This window comes from Aphelocoma coerulescens, chromosome 19, assembly GCF_041296385.1.
Source record: "Aphelocoma coerulescens isolate FSJ_1873_10779 chromosome 19, UR_Acoe_1.0, whole genome shotgun sequence".
Classification (NCBI taxonomy): Eukaryota; Metazoa; Chordata; class Aves; order Passeriformes; family Corvidae; genus Aphelocoma; species Aphelocoma coerulescens.
Genome location: NC_091032.1, coordinates 4,338,658 through 4,355,644, shown reverse-complemented (window position 1 = coordinate 4,355,644; position 16,987 = coordinate 4,338,658). Strand labels below are relative to the sequence as shown.

Genomic DNA, 16,987 nt, shown 5'->3' with positions numbered 1-16,987 from the left:
TGACTAAAATCAACTCATGGAAGGAAACCTTCAAACATCAGGCAACAAGAGGAATCCCAGGCCAGATTGCCAAGAAGGAGGATTCCTTCCACAGACAAAAAACCCCTAAAAATCCAACCAACCTATAAATCATAGAAGGATAGAATGGTTAGGGTTGGAAGGGAACTTAAAGCCCATCCCCCAGCCATGGGCAGGGACAACTTCCACCATCCCAGGCTGCTCCAAGCCCCCTCCAACCTGGCCTTGGGTATTTCCAGGGATCCAGGGGCAGCCACAGCTTCTCTGGGCATCCTGTGCCAGTGCCTACCCACCCTCACAGGGAACAATTCCTTCCTAACATCTAATCTAAACCCCCCTTCTTTGAGTATAAAACCACTGCCCCTTGTTCTGTCACTATTTGCCTATATAAAAACTCTCTCTCCTTCCTTTTTATAAGCCCTGTTTAAGCACTGGAAGGGGCTCTAAGGTCTCCTTGGAGTTTTCTCTTCTCCAGGCTGAACAACCCCAGCTCTCAGCCTGTCTTTATAGGAGAGGTGTTCAGAGCATCCTAAACACCCATCAGAACCATCATGAGCACCAAGCCCCTATTCCCTAACCTGCTGTCACATTAGCAGAATAGCAGCATCACTAGATTTTGCCTGGATGAAACCTTGAAAGAGTGTGGAAGTGCAGAGTGGAGCAAACCACATTTTAAAATGATTTAGTATCTTGCCTCCTCTGAGGGCTGTGGTGTGCAAGGTCAGGACTCTTTGTGCTCTCTGTGGATACTCAACAGGACAGATGTTGAAAAGGGCACAGCTACCAAGGGAGAAACTGAAGCACAGAGTTTCAGGCCAAGGAAACAAATCACCACTTTAAAAATACAATCCAGAACTGAGACTGGTCTGTGGAATGACCAGTAATAAGGACTGCAGAAAATGTAGATATAATTTCTGCTGACACAATACTTTCCCATGTGTCCTTGGACATGTCATCAGTTCCTCCTCATGGCAGCTCCAGCATGAGGGTCACTGTGGTAAGAAGTGCATTTGTGTGCCAGAACATGCCCAAGTTAACAGAGGTGAGCAAGCAACAGCATCCCAAACCACGGCAGAGAGTAAGAAAGAGAATGAGGATAGAAACAAGGACTGAAGGATCTTTCCCTCCCAGGAGGATTGGGGCTGGCTTCTCTATTCAGATATTGATTTTTTTTCCTGATACAGTAAGAACTAAGAATTTCAATGAAGCTGCTACACACTCCAAATGTCCTCTGGTCTCCATAGTGAGCACTGGGAACAGTGTTGGGCATCTTCAGGGTCCTACCCAAGGGATTCAGCAGTGCAGGTTTGACACAGATCCTTCCCAGGCTGCCCTCTCTGCCCTGTTTGGCTGCTTCCCACTCCTCCAGCCGTGCCTGGGACCCACGGCCAGTTCCACCCTGAACAACCATTCCATGAGGAATCAGCAGCACATTCTGTGACACCCGTGGGCAGAGCACAGAGATGAACTGAGCTACAGCAAGAAGCACAGCTCCTTAGAGGGTGGGGCACAAAGACTGGGGCTTGTCCTAATCTGAGGCTTCATAGGAGCTTCTGGGCTGTGGGACATGAGTTTTCCTGCTGAGTGTGTGTTCAGCAAGGAAAGCAGAGGGGGAGAGCAGTGAAAGCTCCTCATGCCCTGTCACACCACTGCCTTCACAACCTAGCACTTGGGATAACTCAGCATGTGCTGCTCACGAGGTGCCACGATTTTCACCTTCCACAAAACCTGCATGTGGCTGTCCGGTACAAAGACTCCCATGTAAATTCCTGCTTCTCGTTGATTAACCATCACTGGAGATACATTTTAGAATTTAAAACCTTGGTTGGGCTTTTGCACTTGCACCAGAGAACTTCCAAGCCACTTTTAACATCAGTTTGGAGACACACAGTTTATGCACCAGCAAGCAACAAATCAGCTTTCATTCACTTTCAACCTTTAAAACCAGTCTGGTTTTTTCAGGGGAGGCTGTTCCAAGACACCACCACACTTAGACACAAGCAGACACCAGGCTGCTGGATGCCAGCAGCTGAGGAACCTCTCTCCTCATGGGAGAGCCTGCAACTTCAAATAAGGCCAGAGCCACGAGTACTCACCTCACCAAGTAACCCCATTTCTGGCTCTTCTCAGCATCCCACCCCCAAAGATTGATGAGAAGCATGAGAGGTTGGGAAAAACAGAGGCATGAGTTTTAAAGGGAAGGACAGCACAACAGTTACCCTGAGACAGCCACAGGAGCCTGGTGTCCTCTCTCAGACAGGGAACCAAGCAGGAAGAAGGGAAGTGAAAGCAGTATGGCCCTTCCCAGGTGCTCATCAGGTACTGCCTGGCCAGTGCCCAGAGAGAAGCAGGCCATTCCCAGCTCCCTTTTCCAGATCCTTGAGGGAAACTGAGGCAAAGAGCAGGCAGAGACTCACAGACCCCCCTCCCACAAGCTTCTCCCCAGAAGCAAAGGGCATCCCTGGCTGGCACAGCCCCCCCTCCCCCAGGAGTGCACCCCAGCTGCTCTGGAGCTCTGCCTTGCGGGGAGTCCGTGTTGCCCACTTACGGTCCTGGCTGGGAAAGGACCCGTGCTGGCGGCCAGAGGAACCTGCGGGGGGAGACAAGGAATTATCACTGGGGTCGTGTCAAACCCTCGCCCTGCACAGCACTGCCTCAGCAGAGGAAAAGTTCACTCAGCTGGCAGAGCAACACTTGGTCAGGAATGGAAGAGCCTCTGTTGCCCCTCTGCCAGCAGCAACCCCGGCCCCCCGGCATGCACAGCACACACCACCCTCCCGAGGGCTGACATGAGCCTCTAAAACAGCCCCTGCCTGCTCTGGAGATGATGCTTCTGAGAAATACAACCTCAGACAAAGCTCCTGAAGAAAACAGGACGCAGCATCCACTCTGGCTGAGCGTAAAAGGGGCTGGGGTTGGATCTGGGGTGGTTTTTTGGGATAATGGCAGTCGCTGCTTCCATCACACACGATGGGGAAAAATGGTCCCAGGTGCAAGGAGGGGGAGCAGCTGCTGTTGTTTTGGCTGAACCATGGGGAGAAGAACCCAGCACCTTTCCAGCAGCTGGTGCATATGGTACATATGCTAAAAATGATGTTTGTGATAAGAAGAGATAGAACCAAGGTGGAGGGAAGGCCTTTAGCAGAATGGGCACAGCAACATCTCCTAATGCTTCGAAAAACAGAGCAGAGGGGTGTCTGCCCCCAGCTCGGCCAAAGACAGCTTGTCAGCTGGTTTGGTTACCTTCCCTCTACAGACTTTTTCTGTTTCCAAGTGTAACACCACAGAGGACTACTCCCACTGCCTTTATAACCAGTCTGAGGTCTGTGAAGACCTAATTATTTAAGTCTGTGAACCACAAAGCACTTTCATCTGGAAAGCACAATATATGAGCAAATCAGTATCTGTGTTTTGTGAATAAAAGGGTAATAAAAGGAAAAAGAAAAATGCTAAACAAGCTGAGAAAATAATTGTCTGAGTAGGAAAAACTTCCCCCAGCACCGGAGGGTGACGGTCCCACAGTAGTGATGGATATTAGTCATGATCAGCACACATAAAACCATCTTGAAGATACTAACTGCAAACAACTGTTACAAGGGTTTACAAGAGTGTGTTTGTTGTACCAGTGTCTAGAAACATCACATTAAAACCAACCAAACAAGATCAGATAATTGCTTTGAATGTGGTTTTTGTTAGTTTGGGGTCCTGGATGGTTTTGTGCAAATGCCTGGGAAGCTGAGCGGCCAACTTGCTCATGGTCCTCCTACTCATCCTCACTGGGAGGAACGGGAGATGCTGGTGCATTTACACCAGTGCAAATCTGGACAATGTCTGGAGTCCCTTAGGACCCTCAAAGAGTCACCAAAGCCCTCACATATTTCTTTGGAGGATGATGCTTCAACTTTCCTCCAGCTCTGCTGTGTCACTCAAGCTTTAAAGCACACAGCAGTGATACTGGGCTGAGACCTGTCCCACAGTCAGTGTTACATTCCCCTATTCTTTGAGGGAAATAAATAAAGACTTGACTGCTGGTGTGACTCCCAGCAGATGTTTTTGTAATGTTGGGCAAGTTTGGGACATGTGGATGAACAGAAAATTGCCCAGAATGAACACCAGCACTATCTTATTCCATTTTCCTTAAAGACACCCTGTCTCAGCAGGACCTGACCCCAAGACCCTCCCAGGATTGCCAGTGTGGGGAATCTTTTCAGCTAGTTTAATCCAGTATTTGGGATTCCGTGTTGTTCATTCAGCAAGGACATGGTAAATCAGATCCCTGAGGGGATGCTGCCCATAAAGTCCTACCATGTTTTTTCTCAGATGAGCAACCACAGTCTGTGCTGCCCTGCTCACTGCACTTCTCCTCCCACCAGCTCGAGCAGTGGGAGCCAGGCAGTAGTGTTTGCCTTTAGGAAATTCTGTAGGGAGAAGGTGATGGCCATGCTGCAGCCTTTCCTGCATCCCCAGTGCCAGCAGGCTCCAAGTTATGCCAACTCCTGCTGCAGCCCCATCTCTGGATGCAGAGGAGAGAGCGGGCAGGAGGGATCTGGGACACATCCTAGGGCAGGGCAGCCTGGCTGGGTCCCAGTGTCACTTAAGTGCAAACAGAACACATGGCATTAACTGAGTGAGACCTTCCTGTTGCATGGGCAGGAGCACTTTTGCAGCAGGAACCACACAGGGGAGTCCCAGCCTCCCACAGAAACCTCCCTCCAGATACCCCAGCTCCTGATCCTGTCAGATGTGATGGGTGTCTCAATCTCTTTCCTCTTTTTACAGGTCTGCCTTAAGAGTGCAGCAAGCCACAGCAATTCCCTGCTTCACAGAAAACCAGTCCCACCCAGCCTGCTCCCTGCCTTGGCTACAGCAGCCACAGGATTGCAGGTCAGAACTGGGATGCAGCCCCAGCACCTTCTCCAGCTCCCAGAACAGCCAGCTGGGCAGGCTCGTATCCTTCTCCTCCAAGAGGAGGCAGAGCTCCCTCATCCAGGTCAGGTACTAGCCCAGGCAAGTCTCAAAGAGCCTAAAACCTGTTACCCTGGGCCACAACAGCTGCCCTCCACGCCAGGGTAGGACACATCAGCTGCAAGAAGAGTGCAGAGAAACAAGAATCAAGCTTCACATTTTAACCCCAAGTCTGGCAGAAGCCTCCCCTTTGCACTGAGACTGTCAGTGCAGCCTGAGGAGCTGCACCAGTGCAGCACATTGATTGTGAGTGAAGGGGAAGAAAATTAATCTTGTCTTTCATGTTTGAGGACTTAACATAAGGTCAACCAAGCACATCCTGCATGATATTTTTGGGAATGGGTGGTCACAGAAAATGGCAATGCAAAAAGTCTCTTTGCTGCTGGAAGCCCTGCCTCACTACAGAGCATCCACACTACCTGCAAGCCATAACAAAATGCTCAAAACCACATGGTTTTGCACTCTTATCCAAATAATAGAATAATCACTATGCAATAAATTTTCTTTCATCATTCAACCATTAACAGCAACTTCAAACCACCAAGTTCTGCTTCTACTTTGAGAAGCAGACAAAGATTCCAGTTTAGTCCTTTCCAGCTGAAATTAGATAAATGTTTAATGCCTTCTGCAAGATCTGCAGAGTCAACAAAAATACCAAAGGCCAAAACCAGAGGGATCCTGTTAACTAACTCAAGATCCATCTTGAGTTAAACAGCATCCGCAGTGAGAACAGAAAGTTTCTCCCTTTGCACAACAGTGTCAGGTCAAGATCAATGACCAAAAAAAAAGTTTAATAGGTCTTTTCTGTAATAGCAACAAGAAGGAAAAACCTAAATCTCAAGAATTGTAACAGAAAGGCCAGTCAAAGGTAGAAATGTATTCCACAGCCCTGTGCAGAGAATCCATTTCTGGACATCTGCCTAAAACTCTGCATCCGCCTTGTGCTGGCTCAACCCCCACTGCTCTTGGCAGGTGAGAGAGAAAATTGGTTATAAAATGAGCTCTATATTTTATAAGTTTCATAAACATTTTTTTAAAAAAAACTGGAATATGAGGTATTCTCAAAGATTCTGTGCCAGAGAGTAATGTGGTCTAACTTGGAAACAGAGTTACCACCTGTTCATGGCAACTGCTCTTTTAATCTTCATTTCTGTTTTATGAGCTGACCAACACTATTTTATTAGCTGACAATTAGTTTAAGTTGATTTAATTAAGCAAAATTGAGTACAATCCCTCTTTCTTCCAGGGCAAATGTTCTGCAGGATTAGGGGTATGAGCAACTTGGAACCTGTATCAGTAAAGTTAAATTCCAGATCTTTTTGTCCAAAACAATCACATGATTGTCCAGGTAAATATATGTCAGTGGACACAGAGATGGTCTAGGTGTTCTAAGAGAGAAAGAGATGTTCTAAGAAAAGATAAGATGTTCTAAGAGAAAAAGAGATATCCTAAGAGAAAAAGGCAGGCTCTGGCTGCCTGGGGAAAACCAGAGGTGATAGTTTGACACCAGCACTTGTGCTTAGGTTTAACTGGTTTGAGTTGCCACCTTTGCTTTTAGAATGAGTGTCTGCACCTCCTGGATGGACACTCTGCCAGATAAGAAGGAGAAAGATGAAAAATAACCCAGTCTGAAAAACAGTAGTTGATTATTTTTCAAGGAGATCAATTCCTCAATTGGAATTCCTCAAGTGGCTCTTCCACTTGTGGCAGTGGGACAGAAAGGGCAGCGTGGGGTGGGAGGAGGAGCAGGCAATGGAGGGGTGGTTTGAGCTGCCCCTGGGAAGTGGCTCATCTAACTCATGCAAGGGTGAAGACATGGTCACTGCCTGCCACTGTCAGGCAGCTCTCAGGGTTAGTGCTCCATCTAAAGCTTGAAGCTGATGACAAAAATCTCTTGGTATCAACAGAAGGTCATCTGCATCTTGAGCAGATGCCTCCAAAACGGATGTTGTACAGGAGTCAAGGGTCAGTGTTTGCTCTTTTCTGCCAGTGTTTGCTCTCCTGTGAGCAAATACCCCCATGCATCAGCATTTGGGCTGAAGAACCTCGTGTCTGCAGAGCACTGCATAAGGCAGCAGGGGGTGGATACTTCAGCTTTAATGTCTTTGGGTTTGGCTTTCGTTGTTGTAACTGTTTTCTCCTTTATTTTTTCCCTTTAATATTTTGTATGACATTTGTAGAGCTGTACCAAGAAGGAATTCCCAGCTGGGCAAACACCTCTAGTTCAGCACAAACTCAGCCTTACACACAACAGGAGCTTTAGCTGTGAGTCAGGTATCAGGCTGAGAGGATTTAGCCTTTCCCAGGCAGGTTGTACAGATGTTTATGCTTGGCTCATTTTAAAGATTCAAAGCAATACTTGACCAAAATCAGCAGCCTTTTGAGTACCAGCCCTCACCAAGGTAAGCTTGAGTGAAATAATCAAAGATGAACTTCCTCATGTCACAATTTCTTGGGGCCCATTTTGCAACAAGGCAGAACCCAGTGGTTAATTCTATGTGCAGAACTTGCAGTAGAGGTTGTGGCCACAACTCAGCCCTGGAGGATTGATAGGAATTACTGTAACAGTAGTAGAGGCTCGGGTGCAGTTCAGTGCAGACAATTTTGCAGTCAAATGGCTCTTCTGTAAAATATATGTTGCCTTTGACACTTACTGAGCCTTGAAAAGTGAGCCACCACCATTAGTTGTAATCCCTGGCAAGGAAAGCACTAATAATTCTGACTAATTGTCATGGAAAGTTACCCTGAGTGCAAATTTGACAGTTATAAAAACCCAATTTTGGAATTCCAAATAGGCCAGGAACATAATTAGGCTCTACATTTTAACACCCTCTTGATCAATGGTGGGGTAATGGAGACCCTTCCAAGGGCTTTGTTTTGAAATGAATGGCGCCATATTGATGAAACAGCTTGGACCCAAACCAGAAATTAAATTGAAAGTTTAAACAATGCAGCTGTATTTTATCATCCTGTATTGTCAAGCTTTAACGAAAATAGCTCCTAAACAGAGCCACATGTTTTGCCTGTTGCCCAAAAACTGAAGGTGAATTTTAAAACCCTTTCCTAAGCTGCAGGATGCCAAGATTTTTCAGCTAGAAGTTATTATTAGGACGCAATAGTATTTCATATAAGCCCTGACAATGGTTTTGTATGGTTTCTGTAAAAGCAACTTCATTTTTTACACCGGAGATGGCTCAGATGAGTGACGCTTCCAAAAAATGGAACCTCTCTTATGTATTTCTTCTTTTCCATGTACATGGGACAAAGGCAGATATAAAAGCACATTTCCATCATCACAACAACCAATACAGGGAGTGTAAGTTGGATTTCTCCCTCATCTTATGTGTCATCAATGAATATTGTCAGCTGCCTTCTAATCCCTGGACGTGGAGACAGATTTAGGGAGGGTCTATCAGGTATTTCAGTGTCACTGAGAAACCTGCAGTCAGCTCTTACTTTGAGAGCTATCTCTTGCCTTTGAGGATTAAGATATGATTAAAAAAACACTTGTTAGTTACAACATTCCAAGAACCAGACCTTTGATTTTTCTAGCAAATCGGTCAAGAGACGGGAGACAGAAAATATATAATGAGACTTGGTCTTTTTAATATCCAAGGATGGATTTGCACAGCTGGAAAATTAGGGAAAAACTCTGGGGTTTGGCTTGTAATCTGTTCAAATAGCCTAGAGGATTTTAGGGGGTGCAACTCACACAAATTAAATGGGATTCTACTGCATTTATTTATTGGATATAGTATTGCAGTAAGATGGCAAAACTCAGTTCCACATTAAGCAAAAATCTGCTGAAAACCAAAGAGCACATTAAGTTCTACCAGCCTTTCCCATAAAAGTTTAAGCATTCAATCTCAGTTTTGAGTATCCATAATCCCAGAAACAAGACAGAAAAAGCTCCAGGACTGTAACCCTCCAGTGGAGTAGGTTCCATGGCTCAATCCTCCCCTATGCTCCAAGGATGAGGTATTAAAATTGGATCTCTGAGGAAGCTTGCAGAGGGGTGCACACAACTTTCATCTCGGTCCACCGGATGAAGGAAGGGAGATGAGACACAAAGAGATAAAAAAGCTGAGAACAAAGAGGTCTGTGTAGTGCCTCCAGCCTCCTTCACGCTGGATAAACTTGTCTATCAGAGCCTGAGGTCAGGGTAAAGCCTCTGACAACGGTGCTCTGCAAGTCTGAGGGCCTTTTATCTCCCTGTGCAATTCAGGCTTCCCAACAGCACGAGGACCAAGTTACCCAGAAGGTTTCCATGGAGTGTCACCCATTTTCCTCCTGCTGGAAGACCTGTGAGCTGGACACTGTGTGCCAGCACTGACCATCAGCACCACAGGAAGGGCTGTGGGAGCTGCTCTCCTGGCACAGCAGCAGGGATCCCCAGCCTCTGTGCCCAGTCCAGCAGGACAGGCCACGGGCAGTGCCCTGCTGGAAGGCAGAACTCCCCTGGGACTGGAATTTAGGCAATTTCTCCACGAGGGATGGTGCTAACACAGGCACACAGCAGCCATCCCAAGCTCAATGAGCACCACTAACACCACGTGGTGACACGGCAACCTCTGGTGTGCTTGCCAGGCATGCAAATCAGGCAGGGATGCTCAGCCTCTGGAGATATCCCTCCTTCTCCCTCTTCCTGCTCCACCTAACCTCCTCCAAGGGGAGCCCAGGGGACTGGTGAAAAGGAGACAGGCAGACAGATGAACTTCAGTGCGATGAATGCCTTTCTTCATGTTTTAGATCACTCGCTAATTAACATGGATGTGGTACATCCTTCCCTTGCATATATCAGGGACATTAAGTGTTTTACAGGGGCTGAGTGACTCACAGTCATATCAGAGGTCACACATGTGCCTTGAGCACACCATGAGAAATGCTATTTTTATTCATCTTTTCACCCAACACTTTACTGCACTGCATTCTCAAATGCTACCTAAATGTCAGGACGAGGAGATGATTTTTAATGAGGTTACCACTCCCATTCATCTGCCACTGTTCAATACCTCATGGGAATTTTTATCTCTCTTAGCACACTAACAAGACTGTAAAAGAGGCAAGATAAACACCAGCCAAATAACTCAGATATTGTAGCCTGGTATGTGAACATGGGCTTTCAAAAAAGCCACCACTGAGGTGGCTAAGGACAGAGCAGCACCAACCTGTCCCGTGGCAAGTTATCTCTACAGTCCTTCCATGGCTAATGAACATCCAACAATGCTTGATAAAAACAGTGTCTGCTACTGATCAAGTACTGGTTGCTTTGTATCACACTTGAATCTAACAGGAAGAAATGTCCAAGAAGATGTATTGTCTAAGTTTAATGTTTTATCAAAACCAGATGAGCACACATAGCCCGAGGTGCTGGGCAAAAGCCAAAACATACAAGCGGGAAACTGCAAGCGGGTAAAATGTGACACTTGAATTAAAAGAGAGGTGGTTCCCTCCGTGCCAAAAACATTTTTACCATGATGGTACTGTGTATCTGGAACACCTCCACCTCCCCAAACAGAACACTGTAGTTGCTACAAAGCCTTCCCATGTCAGGCTCTGCTGAGTGGAAATCCCAGCTCAGACCACCTCTGGATGATGCACTCCAGTGCCTTTCCTTTTACACATTCATTTACACAGACATGTACATGTGCACACACCCAGAGGAAACCTGCTTCCATCACAGCCATTTCTACACTCTGGAATGCTACTGAGCAGCTTTCTGAATGATTTCCTTCATGCTATGGCCTTGGCCTTCAGTGAGGAACCCTGCCCAGTATTCTTTTCAAAGACATGGTGTTATGGTGGAGAATAAGCAAGACAGAACTGCCAGAGGTTTAGCCCTGACTTTCCAGTGACCACCCTCCACCTATGCCTTGCTCCACTCTCTGCCTTTTTCAGTCTAAGTCCCTTTGGAGTTCACTGAAGCCAGGTTTGGAGTCACTGGGATGTGGAGATGTGTATTTAAGCTGGAATGGACGTGTCTTTTCTGATGTAAGGCCCCAGCTTGTAGTTTCATAGCTCCCAGCTGCTGAGGAAGCACAGTTCAGTGGTGCTTACTGAGCCTACGACTGACTCCCAGGACAGCCAACACCAAGTACCAGCTGGCTTGGGGAATTCTGCCATGTGCACTTAAGTAAAGATCCTAAACTCTCTGTGACAAGAACATGAGGGGAATAGAAGGCACCAAACCATCACTAAGCTATACTTGCACATTTTTTATGTGCTAAATCGTTGTTTTCAATTTACTTCTAGCAAGGAAAACATCTATTGAGTGGGTTTGTCACATTCCTGTAAAGCACAATCCACCAGCGCCCATTGAAAAAGCCGCAGGGCAACAGGAAATGTCTCAAATGCCCCCAAATTCCTCACTCCCCAACATCATCTCTATCCCTCTGAAACCTGGCTACACTTTACACCATGAAAATTAGTAGCAGAAGAGGCATTCTAGCCCCTGGACATTTTAAGTTTTCTGTCCAGCCAAGTCCATGGAAAAGGCACTGCCCTATCCACTGCCACAGATGCAATGGCCACAGTTCCCTCACTAATGTCCCCCTCCTCCTCTATTGCTGAAAAGTAACATAACTGTTGGAAAGAACTGCAAAATAGTTTTTAAGGGTCATTAAAATATTTCCAAAAGTCACTTTGATTTAAAAACCCACCTTAGTAAAGCCATATTTATAGTTTCTTTCCACAGTGTTCGTCCATTTATACAGCTGCAGTTCCTCCAGAAGACAGTTCAAAGAAATGCAGCTCCAGGCACCCAGTCAGAGCCTAAAAATCCACTGCTGAGTTGCCCAAGATTTTACTAATAAAATTTGTCTCCAGTGATATAAATTGAAAATGCAAAGCAGCAACCTACTCACAATCTACTGCAGAGGGTTTTCAACCTGTGGCTCAATCCCATGAAAAAAGGTGTTCCACATGACTTATGATTGCTGGAGGCAGATAAGGAAAGAAATTGAGTAAGTAGGTGTTGAAACTTCTTAGAAATCTGACCATATCCTGGGGTATTTTCACCTGCTCACAGAAACAGGCACTTCATTTCTGATCTGAGATCAGGGCAGCCACTTGATGACTTCTAGGAGAACAGGCCACCTGCTTTCACAGCCTCTACAAAAGGACATTCTCCCAGTTAAAGCTTCCACACAAGCCCTGTTTTCCCAGTGAAAAGATATTTTGATTCCTTCTGTTTGAGGTCCAAGATACCCCAAGGAGAGGAACCAACTGCAGGAGCACAACACATCAAAAGCTGTTCTCACGATGCTGCCAGATTCAGCTTAGCTGAAAAAAAGCACAAATAAATTTCCTCCCAGTGCCTGGGTACAGCCTTCCTGCTCCACCCAGTAAGACACAGGTCAGAATTCAAGACCAGGAGCAGGGGATAAATTTGGAATTGCTGAACTCTTCTAAAAACCAAAAGCGACAGAAGTTCAATGCTGTGCAAGAATTAAAAAATATTAAAATTAGGATAGTGCCAAAAGGTGCACAGAAAACCTAAAAGGTATTTGTTTTCCCACATTGTTGCCCTTGAGCTGTAGCATCTACCAATGCAGCATTTCTTCCAAGTCTCCATTGTTCTCATGCAAAACAAGGGAATGTTTGGGGCTGCAGAAGCTGCCACCTGGCAGGTCCTGCTGTAGCTATGAGTTTTCTCCAAGCCCATAGAGGGCTCTGCTCTGAGTGGTCTCTTGGTGCTCCTGAGCATTGCTGTTAAATGAGAGAGCACTATTTGACTTGCAAAGTCAATTCATGCACAAGCAAGGCTGGAGTTATGCTTGCTTTTTTTTAAAAAAAAAAAAACACAACAAACCACATAAGCTTATTGAGGTGCCAACAGATAGGACAAGAGTCAAGTGTGTTATCAGTGAATGGGGACAACCAAATTGTTTTGAGCTTGAGATGTAAGATGTTGACTGAGAAATGCTGGACCTGGACTGCACAGTGACTGCCTGTAAGACCAGCAAGGTTAATGAGAACAGCAGGACAGGAATATCTCCAATAGCCAGACTCTACATTCTAAAATTCTTTCATTTCAGTTACTATGAAATTCCAGTGCTTCTCTGATAACATCTAGAAGGCAAATGTTACCACAGCACAATCTCTGAGGAAGCAAATTTCAAAATTGAAATGACCTCTGAAATATTTGCCTCCATCACTTTTGCCAAGAAACTTGGGGCAGTTCTCATCTTTCATCATTGCTGATTCTCAGCTTTTGACACAGTAAGCATTAGGTTATTATTAGTAGCAATATCTTAAATTAGTGCCCAAGAATCCATTTACCCTTTGGTATTGAAGAAATTTCAAAGGAAGAAATTACTTTAAAACAAATAAACAAACATAAAAACCCCTACCACTCAGAAGTTCAGCTTAGCTAGCATGCCTGGATTCAATCTGTAGTTCCTCAGAAATCACAAGCCAGTGGAAGGTTAACTGGAAATCATGGGATGGGAATGCATTTGGAATTCTCATTGTGGAGGGCAAATGACACATTTTTAAACTCTGAAGCTTGGTTGGTATTTCAGGTAGTGAAATACCTGCCCAGCCACCTTCTGCCCATGTTTGATGGGACAGGTGGCTCCACTCACATCAGCCTTGAGTATGACACTGTGTCCTCAGCTCTCACCCACTCGTGGGGTAGGTAGGAGAATCCTTTACCTCAATACCAACACTGAACATCTTTTTCCAAGGAGAGGGCATCCTTCCTGCTACATTCCCTGGACCAAAAAATATTACTGACAGGATTACAGCTCCCTGGGAACACAGACAATTGCTTTCTTATTTCACACCCCTTGGATACATGCATCTGACTCCAGATGTCCATAGAACATTTCATTCTATAGCAGGCTACTGATTTCCCTCACCATTCTTCAGTTAGTGAGTGATTTGATTAGCACTGGCCAGGACATGGGCAGTTGTGAGAACACTGAATTTCAGAAGGAAAGTTGTACCATAAAGTCATACATACTATTTACAGGAACCCTAAAAACAACCATTCTTCAGGACGTTTTTGTGAAGACCTTCCCCCACACAAACCAGAACAACCTCAGAGTCAGACAAACCCTGAAACGCTCCTCGGGCCATGCCTGCTCTGCTCTCAGGATGGGATGTACCCCTCCCCTGGATAACTTGGCCTTGCCTGTGCTAATCCAGCTGTTTTATTTTGTGAATTGGAGTCTTACTGCAAAGGCAAGAGAGGCACGAGTTCAGATTCTGCGGTGCACAGGGGATTTTCTCTGATAATCCCACTCATCATTACAGAAGCTTGATGTGCAAACGATGAGCCGCTAATATCCCCCGGGGAGAGACCAGCCTCAGACTCCACAGGCCATTCAGGGGCTGCATCTGTGGATCTTCCAAACATGATTAAGTGCCTCAACTAGAGGGAACTGCTTTTTCTTTCTTCCCTTTTAATGAATAGCTCAGAGTTCAGAACATAGGGAAGAGAAAAAGTGCCTGAAAATGGTCAACAGTGCATCGAAAGGATCTGGAAACTTCATCTGGAGTGCCTTCAGGCTCCTTGCATCCTACAACAAATTTTATATCCTCTCTCCTGTATCTTAACCAGGAAGGCTAAGGGGAAAAGGTCACACTTACTTCAGAGAACTGAGGATCTCCTGGTCTGGACAAAACCACACAAAAGGCCAGCAAATATTTTGACATGTCAAAGTGGAACCATGTCATTTTATACCAGGCAGAATCCACCTCCTTCACCAGCAGCTCAACAGACAAGTCTCCCATTGTGAGCATATAATGTTTTATATTAACTGAGTTAATGATGTCATGGCCAGTAACTCTTCCCTCCTGACTCTCAGTTATTTCCCCATGTTTTTCACAGGACATAAATTGCAAGTTCTGATAACCAGCAGTGGTAACTGTGAGGCGTTTTCCCCCTGTTCTTTCCCCTTCTCACTTTATTCACTTCCCATAATCAGTTTTAGTTATATGAAAAAGTCCTATTGATTGTGACTGTATGCAAACTGTCCATCAATCAACTCCCTGCAGGGGTTAAATACTGTGAGCTGCCAGTGCCTGCAGCTCTGTTTGCCTTGGGACACTCCTGCATGCGCAGTTCCTGTCCCACAGCTTGGCCTACAACCTTTTGAGACATTCAGGACTAACAAATTACAGCACAAAGTTCAGAGCAAGAAGCATTCTGATGAGGGCTCTGATACAAAGAATATGAAAGATCAAGCAGAAAACCTGCTTTCAAATGTTTTTAGCTGGTGTTGAAGGACAAATCTCAGTAAAGTTGAGACGAGAGGCAACCATCAGCTCAACTTCTGAAAAAAGTCACCAGTTATGTCACTCTGGCTCAGTTCTCAGTAAAACATCCAGCTCAATGGAGCAAGTTGCTTGAATTTCTCTCTCTCATGGCTTACATTAATTAAGTACTACTTAATGCAATATGATGTTTTAGTCATTGTATTCTAAAAGAAAGTCAAGCAACACTGAAACTGTTCTCATGGCAAAGTTACTTGGCTGCATTACATCTCCTACAGATGTCATCACACAGATTTAACATGTGGGTCATTCTATCTGCGCAAATCAGGACTAACTGCAGCAGAGTCAGCAGAATCCTGCTGCCATAGAGCCTGTGTGAGATGAGAAATGGGGCTGCTGCCTTCTTCCCTCAGCTATCCCACTGGAACACTGGAATACGCAATGGGGGAGGCACTTGGTAAGAGAGGAAGAGGTGAGAATGAAAAGCAGTGTAAAAGCATGGGGTGGTTCACATTTTGTGAGTTTGGACTCATTGCCCACTTGCTTGAGCTACAGAAGTTGCTTGGGCTGCAGGAGTCACTTCAGGCAGATTGTGATGTGCTGGATTTGCAGAGGGTTTTTCTCCTACCCTTTGACCTTATGAAGGTGAAAAGGAGTCAGAGCAATGGTGTGGCCTCTGCCAGCCCCACCAGCATCTGCTGTATTCCCCTCCTGTGCTTTCCTCCTTTTTCTAGCTAAAGAGTCTACAGCACGTAGCATAATTCCTGTTACAGGAAGGAGAAGTTAATGCTGAATCTGGAGAAGCCAGGGAAGTATCAAGAGATTTCCAACAGCTGACGGCTGCTCTGGAGGAAAATCCAGCTGCTCCTTTCCATGCAGTGACCTGTTAAAGTTGGAACAGCAAATTTCCAAACCAGTCTGCAGCCATGCCTGGAACAATGAAGCATAAATAAATTAATTTCTTATCTCGGAAAGGCTTATGAGTGTCTCACTCCGTATGCAAGCTTTTCAAGAAATGGGGAAGAGAGAGAAAACCTTCCAAAATTTTTGCACTAAAATAATTTATACTTCTTGCAGTCAGAGAAAGGGAAAAATTGATAAGAGAATAGCAACTTTTTGTGGGAGGGAACAAGTAATGCTGTCTATAGGAGAGCAGGAAAAGTTGTTTTAGACTCTCGCACTCCCTCTTCATTAAAGGCAGCGGGAATTCGACCGCACACATGTACAGCTGTGACTGGCACAGGCTTTCTGTTGGATTCCCCCCACATAAAACTCCACTGAAGAGTAACTGGTTCTGCTGATAGCAGCACACAGCCAGCATGCATGGCCTCAAAATGACACATGCACAAAGTAACGCCAGTTCCAGCCCCAAAAACTTGTATTCCCACCAGCCAAGGGATGAGGCCAGCAGGAGACAGACAGGCAGGGAGGTGTCCAGCAGTGCCCTGGCTCTGTAGCAGAGCTGGACTTTTCTTCAACTGAAGTTGTTTGCCCCATCCTTTAAAAGGACACAACCTACAAATGAGTGTTAACACGTGGAGGATCTTTCACATCATTCCACACCTTACATGGACACTGACCAGTGGCAGCAGCTCCGACACTTCGCCCCAAGGGTTATGGAAAGGGAGCATTTGAGAAGACTCTCAGTGACATCAGGCAGCTCCACTTGTCAGGCAAAGAGCATGAAATAACAAACACCTGAATTGAAACCTTTAAGGGCTACTGAAAATTTCCTATAAGGGCTATTGGAAGGCAATCCTCTTGCTGACCAAACCCAAGCTCA

The 16,987-nt window shown here is 45.7% G+C and overlaps 1 protein-coding gene across 7 annotated transcripts in view; it reads right to left on the bottom strand.

Moving 5' to 3' along the window:
• COL26A1 (collagen type XXVI alpha 1 chain) overlaps positions 1-16,987 on the bottom strand; it is a 167,202-nt gene that overhangs the window by 52,706 nt on the left and 97,509 nt on the right. For 5 of the 7 annotated variants that reach the window (XM_069033617.1, XM_069033615.1, XM_069033618.1 and 2 more), the window contains exon 4: positions 2,567-2,608. The exons of the other annotated variants lie outside the window; for them this stretch is intronic. In XM_069033617.1, coding sequence (XP_068889718.1) covers positions 2,567-2,608 — 42 coding nt within the window. The remainder of the gene's footprint in view (positions 1-2,566; positions 2,609-16,987) is intronic. 7 annotated transcript variants of the gene reach the window in all.